Below are 19,340 nucleotides of genomic sequence, written 5' to 3'. Positions count from 1 at the left end.
TGTTTTCGTTTGCTTGTGGCTAAATTTGTATGCCAACAGCACAACGAAAAACAAGCATCCGCACGCAGGAAATAAATAGTGGCTGGCATGCGCTGCGGATTTTTCAGTGTGTGTCAAAAGTGTCGCGCTCATCCGCTAGGTATTTCCCGAAATTGACGTGACAGCTTGAACGACCACCGACGCGCGCGTGTGCGATGCTTCAACCAAGACCCAATCAATTGCGGCACTTGAGTACCGCAGGCGCAGACAAATTCGGGAGCGCTCCACGGGCAAATTAGACACGTGACGCTTTCCTTGGGATTGCGAAGCCCAACACACGCGCTTCAAGATTCTTGCCATGAGTTGCAGCCCCGAATCCAGAGCACGTGCTAATAAACGCTGCTTCTTCAGCTCAGTAAATGTCTGAGGTAGCCCGTATGGCAGCATCTCTTGAGGCTAACAGTGCCTTCCGCATTCGCCTTCAGCTTCCAGCCTCTACATTACTAGGTTTTTGTACGTAGTTCCTTGTGCGTAACACTGTTGGCATCTCTTCAGGCACGTGTAAGAAAGTGTATTAGGAGTACACGTGACACTATTCGTTCTTCAGCTGATGTCCTCTTCACTGGCCTCCGTAGCAATGATATTTTACCCGCACACGACAAGAATACAAATAAAACGACGGTTCTAGTTTATCTGAATGCGCAGCAGTTCATTGAGCACACTGGCACGAGCATGCTGCGTGAGCGCCTGTCTAAATTTTCAAAATTATCTTTTTTACACGGTGCCGAAAGTGTCACCTAATGTGCACTTTAACCTTATCGTAACAGTGCCCTTGATTACTGGAGCGTATTCCTGCTGGTCTTCCGCGGCACAATAGGGTAAAGCATCAAGGAAGTTTTTGCCGGTTAGGCATATTACCCCTCAAGGATTTGTCGCCTCAGCCAATAGCACGTAATATTGATTACATCTGGGCTCGGTTCGATATTAGTCTTATCAATACGGGAGCTGCGCAGCTTCAGAAGCTCACCTTCAGAGGACGCAAACTGTCCTATACCGTCCTATGTTTTTTGGCGATATCTGGCCCTTGCGCGATAAAATACTATAGATTGCCATCACTGTCCTGCGTTATCGACGTTTTCTGTGCAGTGGTAAGTTGAAAACCATGCGGTTTGTGTCTTAACAGCGCTAGCTGGTTTAATTTATTTTTAATAGCAAACTATTCTTGCCAGCTCATAAAATAACCGCTTATAAAAGTAATCAGCCACAATGCGCATGGCCACATTGAGTTAAACTGCTTATCGCAATACTCTTATGTTAAACATGAAAGGTATCAATTTTCGTCATGCATGTCTCATACAGATATGCTTGGAGAATTGTAAATATTTTTCTTTATATTTGTCTATGATTCTTCGGAATTGTCAGATATCTTACTTTGACAATTATTTGATCCAACCGAAAGGTAGTAGGCCTGCTGTAGTGGTTTAGCGGCTATAGTGTTGAACTGCTAAGCCGTGGCCGTGGCAGCCGCATTTCGATGGGGGTGAGATGCAATACCACCTGTGTCCCATGCATCGGGGTCACGTTAAAGATGCCGGAGTCCCCCCATACGGCGTGCCTCATAATCAAATCGCGGTTTTGACTTGTAAAAGCTCAGCATTCAACTGGATTCCGAAAGGTTGCAGAAAGCCAGCAGGTAGAACTGCAATTAGTAATTTCATGTTAGTGCGGAACGCGTCTTTATACCGGTGTACAAACTATTTGAATGTTGTCGAATCCTGTGTTGAATGGCTGTGGCACGTGTCTTAATATATTAGGTTCTCATAAAAATGGGTGCACATTACATGATTCTCGAAGCGTGCAAAATATGTCTTATGCTGATCACAGCCTCCGTTTTTTTTTTTCAGACGACTTCTATTCCCCACCAGGTAAGTGCATTAAATTGTTTTATTTTCTTGACCACATCAAGTGACCAAATGTGCAAATAATATTGTCAATTAGATTGCATGAACTACACAAATCCTTCATTTAGTTATATTTGCTGTTTCCAATTTGTTGCATTTCACGTTAGCCAGTTCATCCGTATATTTTATAAGGTGGCTTCATTCCTCCTGGCAGTCTAAAACATCTGGAGTCTCTTGTTGAGCCGTATCACAAAAATAGGAAAGAAAAGAAATACATAACCTAAATCCCTCTAAAAACATTATTTGTTTGTAAGTTTCTAACTTTTTGAGGCCCTGAGCAAGCTTTATGTTTAAAAATAAGATGTCCTATCTATAACATCACTTGCTTTTAGTGCTCATGTACTAAATTAATTACTCGCTATTCATTTGCAGCATCAAATACCATTACGCTGGGTAAGAGCTCACGATACCATGCGCTTCTGTTAGTTCAATCAACAAATCGCGGTGGGGAAAAAAGTTGCCCGTGCATGAAAGTATATGTGTAAAGCTGTATTCGCATTTCTTGTGGGGCGAAACTGGTATCAAGTTATTTAATGAGTGCGTATTGGTGCGTAACATTATTTTGTATGAGTCAAACCTCTCGAAGCAGTAATGAGGTAGCATTTTCACTACGAACAATGCCTTTGTCAATGCGCCTGGGACAGCATAGAAGAGAACAGGAGTTAGAGGTCAACTTCTGTTAGCAGGACAACTTATGTTACTTTTTATATTTCACTCTTTCAGATTCAAACCCGGTTATTTGCGTCTACAACGATACTTTAGAAGGGCACATCACGTTCCCAGAGGATGGGCTGTGTGATTTCGTCATCTTTATGTCCATATATTACGTCCAAGGTGCGTTTTTTCTGTTTTGTTCATAGTTACATTCTTTAACGTATTGTCAAGTCGTATTTAATTTTGTGAGAATATTTCGACTATTTCCTCAAATAATAACAGGGACATTTCAATAGCAGCATAAGCTGCAACTTCAAAAACAACAACAACAAAACACGAATGAACGAATGAACAAACAAATAAGTAAATAATCAAACGCAGTCGGCACTGGTGCCATTCGAAGACCTAGATAATTCACATATTTCCGTGGAAACATTGCCTAGAAATAGTCTTGACTTTTGTTTATCTGTCAACGCAACATATCATTTTTAATCGAAGATGCACATAATTCGTAGGCATCACTCAGTTATAATTACGAAGCAGACGTCCATTGTTGTTCACTTTTGCACGGGAGTTTGCTAAGTTTAGCCAATGACTAAGCAATAAAGCCGAAATACAGGTGTGCCCCGTCTAAACTGCGCAAAGATGATGAAAAATGAATGACATAACTATCGTCGGGTGAAGCAAATCTGACAATGGGGGAGGACATATGGAACAATCTCGCGTACGTTTGGCGTTCCGCCTGTATTGCTATCGGCTATTTGTTAATTAGGTAGCCCCTTAAGCGACGGCTTGTACGTCATGTAGAAGGTTCTACCTGGCCAGTATGTTTTCAACAGTTTGTCGCACTTTACCCTTGATATGCACTGCTCTGTGGATGGGAAAGTTCTCATCCTAAAGTCAGTTCAACCTGAAGCTACTTTTGAATAGAAATGGTTAATACCATCCCCGTTATCCGCACCACCACATAACAATCCACGGAACCACTACCACACCACCACCACCAACAATAACAGCAACAACCACGACGACGACGACAACCACCACAAAACCGCATACTTTTGAGGCATAACTTCTATATTAGAGAATTTGATTTGATTTTATGCGCAATCCTTCTACTTCGCAATTCTTCATGCCGGATTTGCAGGCGAAAACACAACAAGGAGACGTTCCGGAGATGAACAGGAAAAAGGTTTGTGAGATTCCCTTTACTCAGCACGTGGAAGAATGCATGACTCCATCGTGACTATTAGCAATCCATGTTTCTAAATGTGCCCTAATGTACTGTACAATGAGCGAGCTCCCAGACAGGTAAATTATTGTGTAGTTCAGCGCTTGCAAGAGCATCATACTAGAACGCTGTAGCGCGCAGGAATGCGAAAACTTAAATACCCCTTTCGGTCATAAATGAAGTCAAGAGGTGTTTGAGTTGTATACATTTATACCGAGGTGCTGCAGACTTCACTGAAAGAATGTCAAGACGGTAGCAGGATCCTTTCTGCTTATTCTACTGAGTTCTGATAATCACATAATAATTAATTTTTTATTTAGTGTAGTCAGTCATGTTGCTTTTCTAAATTAAAAAAAAATTGGACGGTGCTTAGTTAAGCTTCGCCTTTAAGAATGGAACGCTATAGCATTCAAAGATCCCTCACTGCTTCTCACGCTTTCTGGTAACTGCAGCTTATGTAAGCGTCATGTTTACTGGGAAACACTGGCGGTGAATGCTATGAACGAAATCGAGCTTTCTAGTAGAAATGCAGCCTCTTGCATAGGCCGATCCCGGAGGTAGTGCACAGCCGCCCAAAAAAATTACATAATTTCCAGGTTTGGCCTATTGTTTCGCACTTTTATCATTAAGGTCTGAGAAGCTTTAAAATAGAAGACAAGCGCTGTCTTTGTTTTGTTTCATGACATTTGTTTGGGGGCTACCATTCTCAAAATTCAGAGGAATAACTTCGTCAAGAATGTAAGACAAAGTATGAGTAACTTTAGTGATAGAATGGTCTGGTAATATAAACTTCATATGCCACAAGTCATATAGCAAGGCCTGACATATACGTATACTAAATATGTATGGAAACCTTTCGTTCACGGGTAACTTTGCCGACGCCGATACCGGATTTTCAGCGACACGGGGCCCCTAACGCTGTCGTATAAAGATGTGTAAATCCCCGGCTCTGTAAACTTGCACAAGTTACTTATTGACCACAGAGATTATGAGGAAGGAAAAGCTACTGGTTTAATTATTTCTGACGAAACATGGTACGTCATCATCCCGTCAGACGTGGTAATGCTATTGGTAAAGGAGTCGTGGGGAACAATACTGTCAATTGAACTGCATAATTGAATAATTGAACTGCAGCTGAATGACCATGTTTTTTCGTTCTTTCTTTTCGATAATGGGCAGAAATTGCAAGAAGAGATCGTGTGCATAATTGTATGCACCGTGAATGAAGGGGATATTGGGTTGTTTTGTAGCAAAGTTCTGTCGTCTTGCGCGCCGCGCACGAAGACGTTGCGGTGTTCTTCCTTTTCCTTTTTTTTATTAACAACAGAGGCGAGTTCCAAAGCCGTATACAGACGTATCGGCTTACTCTTGTTTTTTTCCCGTAATTCGTAATATTTGTTTCTGACGTCGCATTTTACCGTCTACACATTGAACGTCAGCTAGGAGTTCGCACGTTTATGTGCGTTGAAAGCTAGTGACTTTTTGCGCCAATTGAACTTGCGTGGGAGCCTGTCACCGATAGTCGTAAATATGTTACGTGATCCAATAAACTTCTTCTGTAGACAGCCAGAAAAATAAACGCTAGTTGTTCCGAAGAATGTAATAACTAAGTGTTACAATTTCACCGTCTTTGTTGTATAACTTGCAAAGATTGGCATAGATTTGCGAATAATTTTTGTTATCTTGACGACAAGGTTTTCAGCTCAGTCATCTGTGTCGCCGGTGCAAAGCTTGCCAAGCCATCCGATAGAGAACGAAAAGTGGTAACACAAGAGCGCAGGATTCACATAATGCAACTATCTTTTATTGCGTACATTCGCACCGTCGCGCTGTCACGATATCAGCAGCGCACGCGTCACCCCCGCCTGGAAGGTTGAAAGGCCTCTAGAAACGCGCATTGTGTTTGGCTGCAAAAACGAAGTGGATAAATGAACGCACCGTCACGCTCCCCTCAAGCGGCTCTTGCTGAGCCAGGACAACGTTTTGGACTCCAGTACTAGCGTATAAGTGTTGCGCACGCACATCTAAGCTTTCCTGCTGACAAGCTCTGCACATGCGACACATTGGTGCGTACACTGTTTTGAGCAGAGCGTGTATGCAAAAGTCAAGATCATCATCATCATCATCATCAGCCTGGTTACGCCCACTGCAGGGCAAAGGCCTCTCCCATACTTCTCCAACTACCCCGGTCATGTACTAATTGTGGCCATGTTGTCCCTGCAAACTAAGATCAAGATAAATCAAGATAAAGTCAAGATAAATCTATCTAATCTTTTCACTGGGCGCTGACAAAGCTCCGGCGGTCTTCCGTCGATCTCATTTATGCGCCGTCGAGGACCACTGATTGCCTGTAACGCGGCTGCTGGCTTTCCTCATCGCGCCAGCGTTGTAACGCGCCTTATCTGCCCCAGCGCACTGGTATCTACTTCACGGCTCGCATGCTGCCTCGTGCCATGTCACCGCCGCGCATTGTAAGAGCGCAGTGTGAGGAGCTCGAACGCCGTGCTAAGCCTTGCTATCGTTTTCAATGCGTCGCCTTCGGGAGAAACTGACATAACTCTCTGCGACGGTAATCCGCATTTGTCATGCGTCAAGACAGAAGGTTGTTAACGCAGGAAGTTGGGCTAGTTAGTGTTGATGCATTTGTTATGAGATAGTTACTAGCGCTAGCGAGAGTAATGGAAAAGAAAAGTGGGACGGAGCGCTCTGTCCTGTCCCACTTTTCTTTTTTTTTCTCGTTAGTCTTGCTAGCGCTAGTAACTATGTCACAAAAGATTGATTTTTGCGACAATATATTGGAGGGTGAATGGAGCGGAACTGGAAATAATGTCCACGTCCAAGTCTCGCCCCTCTTGCTTGATTTAACAACGGGAACCGATTCTCTATAGATATGGGTCAATCGCCGCAGATATTTCAGCTTCTCAAGAAAATGTCAATTGAGTGTCAATTCTGTGTCGGTAAAATCAACACAAGATATATTGTAGGGGATGAATACGATGAACAGCGCCAGAAAGTTAGCTTTATGTGTTTTGGGCTTAACGGGGCCCTGATAAGCATCTGCAAGGTGCACGTGAATTGCCAAAAATAGCACTGTCACGTAAAAAAAACGCCATGCTTACGGAGTGAACTTACGCAGTACGAGCCGGCGATATCTCTCTTTCATGTCTCCCTCTCTCTTTTTTATTTACGAGGGCATGACATAATTCCTTCCCAAACCTTTAAATTATATCTCAGCCCACGTTTCAAGATATAATTTTGGCGAACGTGGAGGAGTTTTGTGTGATCGAAACGTTGGGTCATGTAAGATAAACCGTCGTCCTACAGGCGAGTTGCTTTCGGATAAGGTGAACTTCACTTAACTGAACGAATCAAAGCAATTCGATAACGCCCCTCTGAAGTTTCATCGCATGAATCATCGGCCTTCCTAAGGCAAACAAGACTATAACGTCCGTATTTGAGGGCTTTGTTAAAACCCATTTGTTCTTATTTCAATAATACTTGCGCAAGTTCATTAGCGTTAAGATATCGCTGCCTTTGTCGTGACTTCATCTTTTTTTGGGAGTGTTATCATGAAGGAACCACAAGCAGAAGCCATTGTGTGGGAGAGGGCATGGTATTTTATCCTTACATTCTAAGGTTATGGTTAAGTATATAAAGCAATACTGTAAACGCGTGAACAACCAGCGAGAGACGTGAAGACGGGGTGAAGCAGAGAAGAGGACAGGACGTTAGGATTTAACGTCCACCAGTGTACCGTCATCCTCACTATATTTATTTGGTTGATAATGAGTCAACCGAAACTTCCAGTTCTGGCGAATAGCACAGCCTATAGGCCCGTATTTCGATGCCTACACTCTTAACCTGATTCCACAGAAGTACCAGCTATAAATGGAAAACTTTTGCCGGTATTTTCTACTTACTTGAATAGAGTGTACGCATCGAAGGGTGTAGGCATCGAAATACGGGCCTATATAGGCTGTGCTATTCGCCAGAACTGGGAGTTTTGGTTGGCGCATGATCAACCAAATAAACATAGTGAGGATTACTTACTTGAATCCGCCGGAAGCCAACTGATTCCGGCCGACGTCTAGGGGGGAGTAGACGGTGAAAGGGGGAGCTGCGTCTCACCCCGATCACCCATACTCTCTGACGGGTGCAAATAAAGTGCTCTCTCTCTCTCTCTCTCTATATATATATATATATATATATATATATATATATATATATATATATATATATATATATATATATATATATATATATATATATATACTTACTGGAATGGAATAGTGTTCCACACAATAGTGCAAAATCTATGCAAACTATGTTCCAGTGATATAGCCACTGTTATAAGGAATAATGTTCCGCATGTCTGTGCCATTCATGTGTAAACTTTTCCCGGACCCCATTATTTCGAGCGGCGTTTGTGTATGTGAGACGATGTACCACGTAAAATAAATTGTTCCCGATGCAAGTGTGGGGAACAATGTTCCGGATTATAGGTACAAGTTGGCGGAACATCTACTGTTCCAGATAGCAGTGGCTAGTATATCACTGAAACAGAGTTCTCATCGTTTTCGCACGTGTACTTACAATGCAAAAGCCTCAAATACGGAACGCGTTTTGTATATTTGCTGATGTTTTCTTGAACCACCGTTCCATTTAGGTGAGCGAAAAATACTTCCAAACTTTTTCCACTTGCAACTAGGGCCTGACTTCAACGAGATTAACACTGTACACTCTTCCTGAGGCCATAGCTGGCATTTCTGGTCACCCTGTGCCTCCTCACCTGCGGCACACTGTGGGCTAGAAAAGGCAAGCTGATCAGCACTAGGGCTATTTTCCACGCGTGTGGGGCTTGTGAGGAAGCAAGATTATCCGCCCGAATTCGGTGCTCATAAGATCGGCGAAAGGCGCAGAACTCTCTTCATTTGAGACAGATTGCACGCCTTGTGTCGGTGGATCAAGCTCAATAATTTGTTTTTCTTTCTAGGAACATTAGGAGAATACAACGCAGCTTGGAAAGAATACCACAGAACAGCATTTCTCGCCGGCTTCCCATCGGAATACGTGGACGAACCCCAAATGATTGCATCGCAAGGATTCGCTGAAGCCATTGCCCAGTTCCGTCGCACGGCCAATTGCAGAGGCCATGGCATCTTCTACGCGGTCAGCAGACTTGTGGAACTCGAGTCTTCTATGCCCAAACTGCGTCTCTTCTTTCTGGTGAGCTGTCTGTCTTGTGTTTTGCTATAAGCGTGGAAGTAATTTTCAGAGCCCTCGATAGTACTCCGAGGTAGAGTTTTCAGCCATTTTCACTTCGGTATAGAAAAATGGGCAAGCTTGGTGCACCCACATAATTGAATGACAGCGCTTGCACAAATTACGGCAGTATGAAGGAAAGATAGCACTGGCGCTGGCTCCTTGACAAGCACTAATTAGAAAGGTAAAAATTATACACTGGTAACAAATCTAAAAACGCAATTGAAAACACTACGAGTGCGACTGCCTATCAGAAATGTTACAGTATAACAAAAGTTTATTCGTAATATAGATTTTCTCTAATTCATTTACATCGAAAGGGAGCGGCGCACTAGAAAGGCCATTCTCGGTTTGGGTGCGAGAGGTCCCGGGTTCAAATCCCGGACAGGCCCTTTATTTTCTTGCAACTTTTGGAGGCCTTAATTTGTATATTTTGAAGAAATATCCGATCAATATTTTTTTTTAATTAGCGCAATCATTAGTTTCGTGAATAGCTTTGTATGAGAGGCTTGTTGGCCTCAGGCGGCCAGGGAACTTGAGGAACGGGGTGCCACATTCTCGTAATAGCCTATGTACACGCATCAAACACGTATACGTGAAGTAGCTGTTGCAGTTCTGCAGTAATTACTTTAGTTAGCTTTCATCAACAGTGAGGGTCGGTGGTATACTGAGATGATGACGTTTTCCTAAAATAAGTAATCGGAAATGCCGCTCTTGTATGTTTGAATCATAAGCCTGCGATTATTAGCACAGCCAGGTCGAAGATATCACATTGCAGTACTATAAAATGCCGCATTGTCCGTTGCACAAGCTACTTGCGCTTTAGTTTCTGGTGACTCCATTAGGAACTCCCAACGTTAGCCGTTTTCTATCGCCAAATCAAAACTTCTCGGCAGCACGCAGTGCTTTGCTGCTTTGTAACTCAGAAGTGTTTCATTAATAACAAACGGTGAAATAAAAAAAAGGTGAGTGGGCCCGTCCGGGATTTGAAGCCGGGACCTCTCGCACCCAAAGCGAGAATCATACCCCTAGACCAACGGGCCGCTCGAATGGCAGCTTTGCTCAGCTGCTCATCTTACGAATTTTACATTTGCCGACCGGTTTATTAAGCTTATCTGAGCCATCGATGCGCGAAGCCACGTACCAAGGCTGGTTCGTTTACACGACGAACACGTCCCTCTATGAATAGGCTCTCAACGGAACTCTTGGTGACTCGATGTGTCGAGTTTCGCTAAACCAGCCCACTCGGTATATGGGGCAGAGAGAGACAGAAGAGAGGAAGAAAACTGAGATAGCTGCAGATGCTGCACCGGCGAACATCAGTAACGCATGCCCCCAATTAGAGGAAACAAATTCTACTATTCATATATATGGTTTTGTATACTTTACCATAACAATATGGCCTTCACAATTCCTGTAAACGTGTGAAAATATGTCTGTTTGTGGTATACGATTTGGTGAAAGAGGATAGAATAATTATTGAGCTTTAGCATTCGGCTGTAAAGTCCCTTCTGCATGAAGCTTTGTTTGCTTATAAACTTGGTAGAAAGCATAGGCAAACATATATGGTTCAGAATGACAAGACAAAAACGTTTTGCCCTTCAAGTAACTGTAGGTCTGCGCTTGCGGCCTTCTTTCTATTATCGGGAAGATTGCCATGCCTCCGTCGCTAAACGTCAATAGTTCGCTCCGTAATTAGAACAGTCAATAAAACCCTTAGGCCAAGGTCGGGAGCTCTGAAAATGGCTGATCAATTTATTGTCCGGCCGCTAGTGCGTCGTATGCAGCATATAGAAGTATTGATAAAGTGCATCCGTGCTGTGGCCAGCGCCCATTGTAGCACTAGTTATGGGCAGCTGTTTTACTAGGGAATTAACCGGCTCTTCTTGAGTAGACTAATTCTCTTGCCTTGTAGCTGTCCGAACCGATATGCAAACTCGTCAAGCAGTTGTACAAAGTTTGCACTGTCAGTCTTGTTATTTTTATTTGTGCGCTAGGCTTTACATAAGCTTTTGGAGGTAGCAGGCAACAAAACAACTTGTCACGGAGGTGAACTTGTGCGCCTGCTTGTGCAATGTATTAAGAAACGTCGCCTTTATTACTCCATATTCGTTAACAAAGTTCTTGCGCGGAAATGTTCTGGTAAAAACCCTATTTGGCGTTCGACATAGTGCGCGTTTGTGTAATTGTTATTAAATGAAATTTTTCACTGACAGTATGTAGAGTTATGAGGTGTCTCAGCTGCGAAGTTGGAAAGACCAGTCTACGATTGGGCACAGAAAGGGCAATTAGAGTGATTTGGTGATAACACGCTTATCCCTTTCTATAAAAGAAATGTGCACACCGAGATTAGTATGTAGAATGCCTCAAAATTCATAAAAGTGAAAATTAAATACTTCCCATGAGCGCAAAAATATTTTATGCTCTGAATACGTCTGTCACAACATCGGCTTGTCCTACGGCTAAAAGAATAGAAATAAAGATTCGAATAAACCATCAATGCGCATACCCGTCTCGCATAGAAAACAACCTCATTGCTCACTTCTTTTTCCCGCAGTATAGTTGTGACTATGCTAAGCATGCCGTAAATAAAATATGTTGTTCATGAAATTTATTAAAACGACGTAACCGTAACGAATAATTGTAATGTAGAAGTACTATTCAGTCGTGCAAGAACGTTCGCAATTTTTGAGAGCCACAGTGATTACTATCGCCTTAATGACCGGTAAGTGGCAATCTGTATCTTTATTACTTTCCCAACAAAACTATACGTGCACGAATGAATTTATTAGTTCACGTTTGCGCGTGCCAGGCCAAGAAAGTACACATCAAATACTAGTCGTCTATATGGCACTTGGACTGAACACTGCCCGAGAGACTCAGCCATAAGATTATGGTTACTTCCTGATACTAACTCCAGGATGATCAGTTTATAGAGTGTAATCAGCAGCTTAAGGCCTTCGTCGTCGCGAAAAAAAAAAAAACGGCGTCTCAGTCACCACCACTGCTTTCGTTTACTTTAAGAACAATAATACGCGGATTCACTCTAAAGCTGCTCTCAACTATGCACCGAGAAACGCGTCGAGATTATTGCCGGCGTGGCATCGGCAACCGAGGTGTTCTATGCGTGCGGAAGAATCCGGAGATGTCCGTGGCCTTCTGCCTATGTAGGTCACGACGGTGTAGTAAACCGGTTGGGCAGACGCAAAAGACGACACATGAGCAGCTGGGGATTCGCTTCCTAGAGGTGGCCCGTTGGTCTAAGGGTATGATTCTCGCTTTGGGTGCGAGAGGTCCCGGGTTCAAATCCCGGACGGGCCCCAAAATTTTTTATATCTTTTTTATAATGCTAGGCTGAAGATGGGGGGGGGGGGGCAAGCGACTATTTCGCATTACAGGTACGTTCATGATTCCTTCGAAAAAACACGGCACCGGTCGTAATTAAAACCATTGTCTATGTTCTAATATATCCGTACATGCCAGGTGATTTCCGTGCCCGAAGTTGTAACATCTGTTTATAATGCTTGAATACGTCTCACCCCAAACAATGGTATTTTTGCGTTAGGAAAAGACAAAAGCTTAAGTAGCATTTTCGGCGTTCTGGCGAAAATGAATCGTCATAGACAAAGGTGGAAAGACACAATGATATATAGTGATAGCAGACAGAATGATGCAATTACATAAATGTGAGATAAATGAAGAAGCTAGGCGTCGGCATTGAAATAATGGTAATAGAAGTTCATTTATTGGCCCAAGTGTTTAGCGAGATAATCAGCATCCATAAAGGCGCTTAACGCTTCTTGACGCAGTGTGCGTTCACCGCATTACCACTACGCTATAAATAAATAAATAAATAAATAAATAAATAAATAAATAAATAAATAAATAAATAAATATGCGTCAATGCCGGAATGCAACAATGGCTTCAGGCTGTCGTTCTAACGATGGCTGCATTATGCACAGTATTTGTCAAAAGTTTTGAAGCCACTGCGAACGTGAAATCACCTCTCACTTGGCCGGTTGGTGTACAGGAGACTACGTAAAACTTCTACTGTTTACATGTCTCGGATATAGGAAACTACTGTGCTTCTTACTCTGTTGTGCGGACCTGTTCTAGATATAAAATGAAAAAAAATTTTCGACCAAATCCAAGTGTTCCAGTAGACTAATTCTGTTCTACTTGGACACTTGGATATGGTTATATCTGGGTACAACTATGTGTCCCTCTTAATTTATGGGCGGTTGCGAAGAAAGGCATGACACACAAGCTTCAAAACCGCTCGGCCGTACGTTGCTTGCTGTTTACTTCTTGCTTCTAAATGACCTGTAATGCATGTGAACTTCTGTAGTTCCAGCTAGACGTTGAAAAATTCTACCGCTGAATAAGACTCAACGTGGCGAAGAGCGGAGCAGACAAAGGGACAACTTGTGAACGCACACTTGTTCATTTGTCCCATTGTCAGCGTTTTTTGCCATGTTAAAGGTTAACCAAATAGCCAAGCATGGGACCGTCATGTTGAATAAAGCCATTCTGTCGTGTCTAAGTGGTTTGCAGAGAAGTTATCTAGAATGCTGCCCATTCCTTACTAAATTGGCGGTAGAAACGTCAGCATTGGACAATTTCATTTGCAGCGATTCCAAAACGCGGTTACAAGAACTACGGGGCTCCAGCTATTCAGATTACATTTCTTCACCACAAGGTGGTACGACCCTATAGAAGGAAAAGAAAAGTGGGCCCGTCCGGGATTTGAACCCGGGACCTCTCGCACCCAAAGCGAGAATCATACCCCTAGACCAACGGGCCGGCTGGTTTTTGAGGAAACAAGGAAACATTTCTCAACTTGACTCGCTATCGACCGGTTTATTACTCCGGGTCGAACTGCATGATTGCCCGCATTCGGTTATTCTAGTCACGCTCATATACCTTCTTATATAGAAAACGTGGTCCGTTCAGCTTGCTAAACAGTTTTCAAGCTCACATTATGTGTGCAAAAGGTTCGATCTACAAGTAAGCTCACTTTCTGGGCTGAAACGAGACTCGCGGGCGCAATGAATTTAAACGAAACCGCCACTCACTACAACCACCCTCACTACCACGGTAGAAGAATCGGTTGCCGAACTCGTCGCGACTACGGTATTCTGCACGCGTGCTGCCAGTGTGGTGGGATCCATTGCTCAAGATGCGAAGAGAAAGAAAAGGAAATCGCGGAGGCATCTTAAGTTAGTCTCCCACAGTGACTTCTTGCAATACATTTTGTAATCTTTTTGAGTCAGGACTGTAGCGAGCGAGTTGTAGCGCAGGAAAGGCATGAGTACACAAGAAAGCACATATAGAATACACACACGTCGTGCTACTTGCAACAAGAGTTTTTATTTTCAAAACTGCGCCATACTACATACTATGCCCTTTTCGTGCACCATGATACAGCTCACGGGGAAGCCGCCTGTTCTATTGAAAAGTGGAACAAAAACGAAAAGTTTTGTCAGAAAACAGCCTTACTAAACACAACTGCCTCTTAAAGGTCCATCACCGCTTGCGCAGGCAATCTATCTTTTCAGTATACGAGACTGTCAATGGCTTCCTTATGCCCGATTTATCAGTTGCGTCGACATGCTCAGGCTACGATTAAGCGGGTAACTTCTTGTTTATATCTTCTTGAAAGAACAGTATTATGAAACAGAGGCGGCAACTACATATCTGAGAACAAAGTGCCATAAGTTCGTCAAGTGGCGACTTCTTCACGTTGTTGTTGTGTTCTCTTAACCTTTCGTTAATACATCTGCTGGTCTGACCAACATGGTACTTGCGCTGAAAGTGAAACGCAGTTGATTACATATGTCCTGCAGTCTACGAGCTTTTCCTTTCCCCCCTTTTTTTTTTGCACACTCCATTTTTACTAATATTCTCGGATATGTGTTCTTACAAAGGCTTCCTAGCTCGTTGGGCACTGAAATGGCAACCCGTATATCATGAAGTGCTACTTTCTTAAAGAGTTGATTTATTAGTTGATTTATGTAGCAGTGTTTTTTTTATCAGAAATTGTGAGCATTTAAGCCCGAAATGCTTCTGGTTGCCATTGTCGGCGACCTTCAAGTGACCTTGAGCCAAAAGACAGAGCCTTTATTCAGGCACTGTGGCGAGAACAAAACGAAATCTTCCGGACAACCCGCCAAAACTTAAGAAAATGGGGTCCCTGGCCCGCAACTTTTTGTAGAAGACCGCATTACATGTGCTAGGTACCGCCCAAACAAGTTACAAAAAATATTGCTTCTGACTTCTTCCCAATGTTTGTTCACAAGATCACTCAAGCTGTAACTCCTAGTACGCTGAAGTTTTATTTGTAATTTCTAGAAAACAAAAACTAGAAAACAAAGCTATTGTCATTGGTGTGTTTGTGGATTTTTCAAGGGCTTTTGACCTCGTTCACCATAATATACTGCTTAATAAATTACAGCACTATGGTATCCGAGGGAAAGCACTATCATTATTGAACTCTTATCTATCATTTAGGCAACAAGTGGCATTAATTAATGATATGCAGTCTGAACCGAAATCTCTCATGTGCAGTGTCCCTCAGGGAAGTACGCTAGGACCTTTACTCTTCAACATTTATATAAATGATATAATAAATATTAACCATGATGCAAAGTTTGTCATCTATGCGGATGATACAAGTCTGTTTTTTGCAGGTAATAACATTTCCGAACTTATTGATCAATGCAACGTTGCAATGAAAGCCCTCGAGGATTGGTCCATTGCTAATTCAATGAAGATAAACGAGGGTAAGACTAAGGCAGTCATTTTCAAACCAAAAAATAAAGTTATCCCACCGCATGAAGATTTTATTTTGAGTTCACGTCCTGTAGAAATAATAGAGCAGTTCAAATGCCTAGGGGTTATATTTTCCTCTAATATGCAATGGGATTATGACGTTAATTACGTCTCAAGCAAGATAGCTCAAATCACTGGCGCTATAGGTCGTTTAAAAAAACATCCTTCCTACACAAACTACTATGCTGATTTACAACTCAATCTTCAACTCGCATTTGAATTATTGCCACTGAGTTTGGGGTACCACAACCTTCACTAACCTTGAACGTATTCACCTCATCCAAAAAAGGTGTCTCCGACATGTGTATAATACGTCACACCGACATCCAAGTGCAGCTTTATTTAGTCATTCTAGAGTGATTAAAGTACATAACCTCTAATTATATCGTCTCAGTGTCATCTTTAAATCGGAAATTAGGAATAATACAACCAATCTCAAGAAATTAGCAGAACTAAAGAAAAAAACGTTAAGCTATCCAACAAGACATGGCGAGGAATGGTTAGTACCGACACCTCGGCTTAAACTTGGGCAAGAACGCCTTCACTATATTCTTCAATCTCTTCTTAATGGTTATAGTCTCATTGATTTCGATTTGTTTTCTTGTTCGCGCGAAGAGCTACATACTATGTGTTTAAATAACATGGCTTCAGCTTACTTCTGTGTACGTATTGCTGTTTCGTATATACTTTAGTGATTACTTGATATACTTATCTGTTTGTTTGTTTTTTAATTGTGCAAGTTCCGGTACTGCCTCCCTGCTGAACATTAGGTTTGTAGACTTGTCAAGCTGCCCTGGTGTAGCTTTTTTCTGCAACCCCTCTATCTATATTGTAAGATGGGAAAATAAAATTGAAATTGAAATAATAGCGACGTTCAAAGGAAAGATACAGGACACCATCTCATCTTCTGGCCGTTAGACTGGGTTGTCTGTGCTCTTATGAACGCCAGCGGTCCCTGAATTCCAAAGTGCGATTTTTGCGTCCCCACGAGAGATGGCACCACGCAGCTCCTTCAGGCGCTTTTATCCTTCTAGATGGGTAGTGCACTATGTCTCCCTGGCGTCTTTCGCTGCCTGTCGTGCAGCCTTCAGCTGGTTTTCTTCTTCTAGCTGTGCAGCGTCCATGTGAACCAGTGCACAGTATGGTGTGGTGTGGCATGCCGTTGCGAACGCGCAATACACCCATTTTAAGATTGTGGCTAGTATCATTTCCAACCAATCTGCTTTGCCAGTAGCCATTTCATGCTTGGATCTACACTCGCTTACGGGAGAGCCAGCAATTTCTTATTTCGTATTTACTATTCTTGAGTGCATTTTCTCTAATGTATCGTCGAATCGCATTTGTTATGCTATTCTTTACTAGTTTAGAATGGCTGGAATGAAATGGAAGAAGTGCTTTGTTCATCAGGAAGGATATAGTCCTTGCACTACCAATGCTCGGAACAGACGAAACTCACGTCAAGGAATCTGGTAATGCCATCAAATGGCCATTCAATAGTCAATACAAGGGGATGTAGACAATCACGATGCATATCTTAAGGTTCAACGCTCTTCTTTCGGAAACATTCAACCGCGCAGTCAATAAGTACTATACAATCATCCACGTATCCAAAATGTTCTTGTGCATTCGATCCCCAGAGGTGCTCCGACAAAGCTTAGCCAAAAATAAATTGTCCAACACAGAAGGTTAGCAGGAGCCGATGTCAACCTCCACCCCCGCTCCCTTCTTTCCTTTTGTAGGAATGCACTATTGTCTTATTGGATGAAAGCTGAAGTAAAATTTCAATAGTTTCAAAAAGCAATAAAATTTCAACAGTTCCCGCGGCCTTGTACCTTGTCTGCGCTAGAACTCGCTCGTTTCAACATGCACAACCAATCGACATCGCCACTCTCAAGACTATAGGAGGAGTACAATGAGACTGTACAAGACTGTAGCAGTGCAGTTGCAGTTGCAGTCTGCATTGCGCCGGTCATCTACAGCACTGTCAGCAACGTGAGACTTCCCTTCGGTGACCGGTAACCGGGACGCGGTCACACACTTCCGAATTAGCGAGAATTCGATACTAATGAGGCCTACGTCCACCGAGGCTACATGGCGTGTTTGAAAATAAGTTTCTAAATTATCGACGCTCTAATTAACGAGCGTTTACTGTATAACGTACATTTCGGTAGCATACACAAGGCGGACCACCGACGATGCCGTGGAGATTTTCAGCAGGCGCTCTTTTGTGGAGCAGTGGAGGAGAAGAACTCGGGCCGCTAGATGAATGCCTACTTATTGGATGTTGTGAGAGCAGGGCTGCCAGGAATACGCGAAATGTATGGCTATCGTCTGGTTGTGACAGAGCAATATCTTATGAATATTTTTTCCTCTTTCTTGTACTATTTCCGCAAATTCTGTATACCTTCGTACGGATGTGTTCTCTCCGCTGATAGAATATACACCACACGTGCTCGAATCTGGCTCTATGTTTATTGACTTTAGTGTTCGCCTTTTGTGCAAGATCAAATGATCTGGAAAGGCTGCGCGTTGCACGAAGTATGGGACGTCATATTTAAATTCGCTGTCACCTCTCGAGGCGGCCGGCTTGTCGTACGTATGTTGCATATATTGTAAATGATGGCTAGTAGGAGACCTTTAGAAACTTCTTTTTTCTCCGTTTACACTGCGACAGTGACAACGCGGCTGCATTCTTTGTGAAACAAGACGCCGTCACCAGGACGTTACCAATAATCACTGACTTTTAAACAATGCGTGCAGCGGAGTTGAGCTGCTTCTTGTGCTTCCTACCGAAATATGAAACAAAAGAAGAAAGAGTGACCGACAGAAAAAAAAGAACTAAACGGGTGAATTGGGATACTAAACTCACACGGTTTCATTCTGTATTTGAACCTGACGCCTCTGGCACGAGAAACTCGGATCATATACCAAATCTACAAGGACCTACTATGTGGCTCGTTTACCCCGCACAGCAAACATGTCGCGTCCTCCCGTTGTGCAAACCTGTACATATTTTCGCACCGAAGTTATACAAGAAGAAAAATCACATTTGGTTTGACTCGTTCGTGTTGGTCAGAGGGATGATCTTACATAATACTGGCCTTAACTACTGTAACCAACATACCACCACTTGGCACTTTATTATTATTTTAAATCCTGCCCATTACCAGCGTTTGCACATTTCATCAGCAGAATTAATTAATCGTGCCCATGACCTGCACTTCCGCTAGTATTTTCCGCTTGTCAATACTGTCCATTACCAACGATTCCGCTCCTCTTGGGCAGGGTTGTATAATCCTGCACATGAGCAGGATTATTGAATCCAGCCTACGTCAAACGCGAAAGTTGTTAATGACAATCGAAGTGTCCATAGGGAAAGCGGTCGTAGGGAAGGTCCTAGGCAGACCCCTTTTGGACTGGA

General features: G+C 42.9%; 1 protein-coding gene and 3 non-coding genes across 4 annotated transcripts in view; 2 read left to right on the top strand and 2 right to left on the bottom strand.

Moving 5' to 3' along the window:
• Positions 1–416: 416 nt before the first annotated feature.
• Positions 417–19,340, top strand: part of LOC126542330 (uncharacterized) — a 69,443-nt gene continuing 50,519 nt past the window's right edge. Inside the window, exons 1-4 of the mRNA XM_072286122.1 lie at positions 417–492; positions 1,884–1,904; positions 2,664–2,774; positions 8,819–9,051. Coding sequence (XP_072142223.1) covers positions 417–492; positions 1,884–1,904; positions 2,664–2,774; positions 8,819–9,051 — 441 coding nt within the window. The remainder of the gene's footprint in view (positions 493–1,883; positions 1,905–2,663; positions 2,775–8,818; positions 9,052–19,340) is intronic.
• TRNAP-UGG (transfer RNA proline (anticodon UGG)) lies at positions 10,059–10,130 on the bottom strand. The gene has a single exon. It is a non-coding gene; the product is annotated as a tRNA-Pro (tRNA).
• On the top strand, positions 12,337–12,408 carry TRNAP-UGG (transfer RNA proline (anticodon UGG)). The gene has a single exon. It is a non-coding gene; the product is annotated as a tRNA-Pro (tRNA).
• TRNAP-UGG (transfer RNA proline (anticodon UGG)) lies at positions 13,820–13,891 on the bottom strand. The gene has a single exon. It is a non-coding gene; the product is annotated as a tRNA-Pro (tRNA).

Source organism: Dermacentor andersoni, chromosome 2, assembly GCF_023375885.2.
Source record: "Dermacentor andersoni chromosome 2, qqDerAnde1_hic_scaffold, whole genome shotgun sequence".
NCBI classification, from domain to species: domain Eukaryota; kingdom Metazoa; phylum Arthropoda; class Arachnida; order Ixodida; family Ixodidae; genus Dermacentor; species Dermacentor andersoni.
Note: the sequence above shows the minus strand (reverse complement) of the source record. Positions and strands in the feature narration are given on the sequence as shown.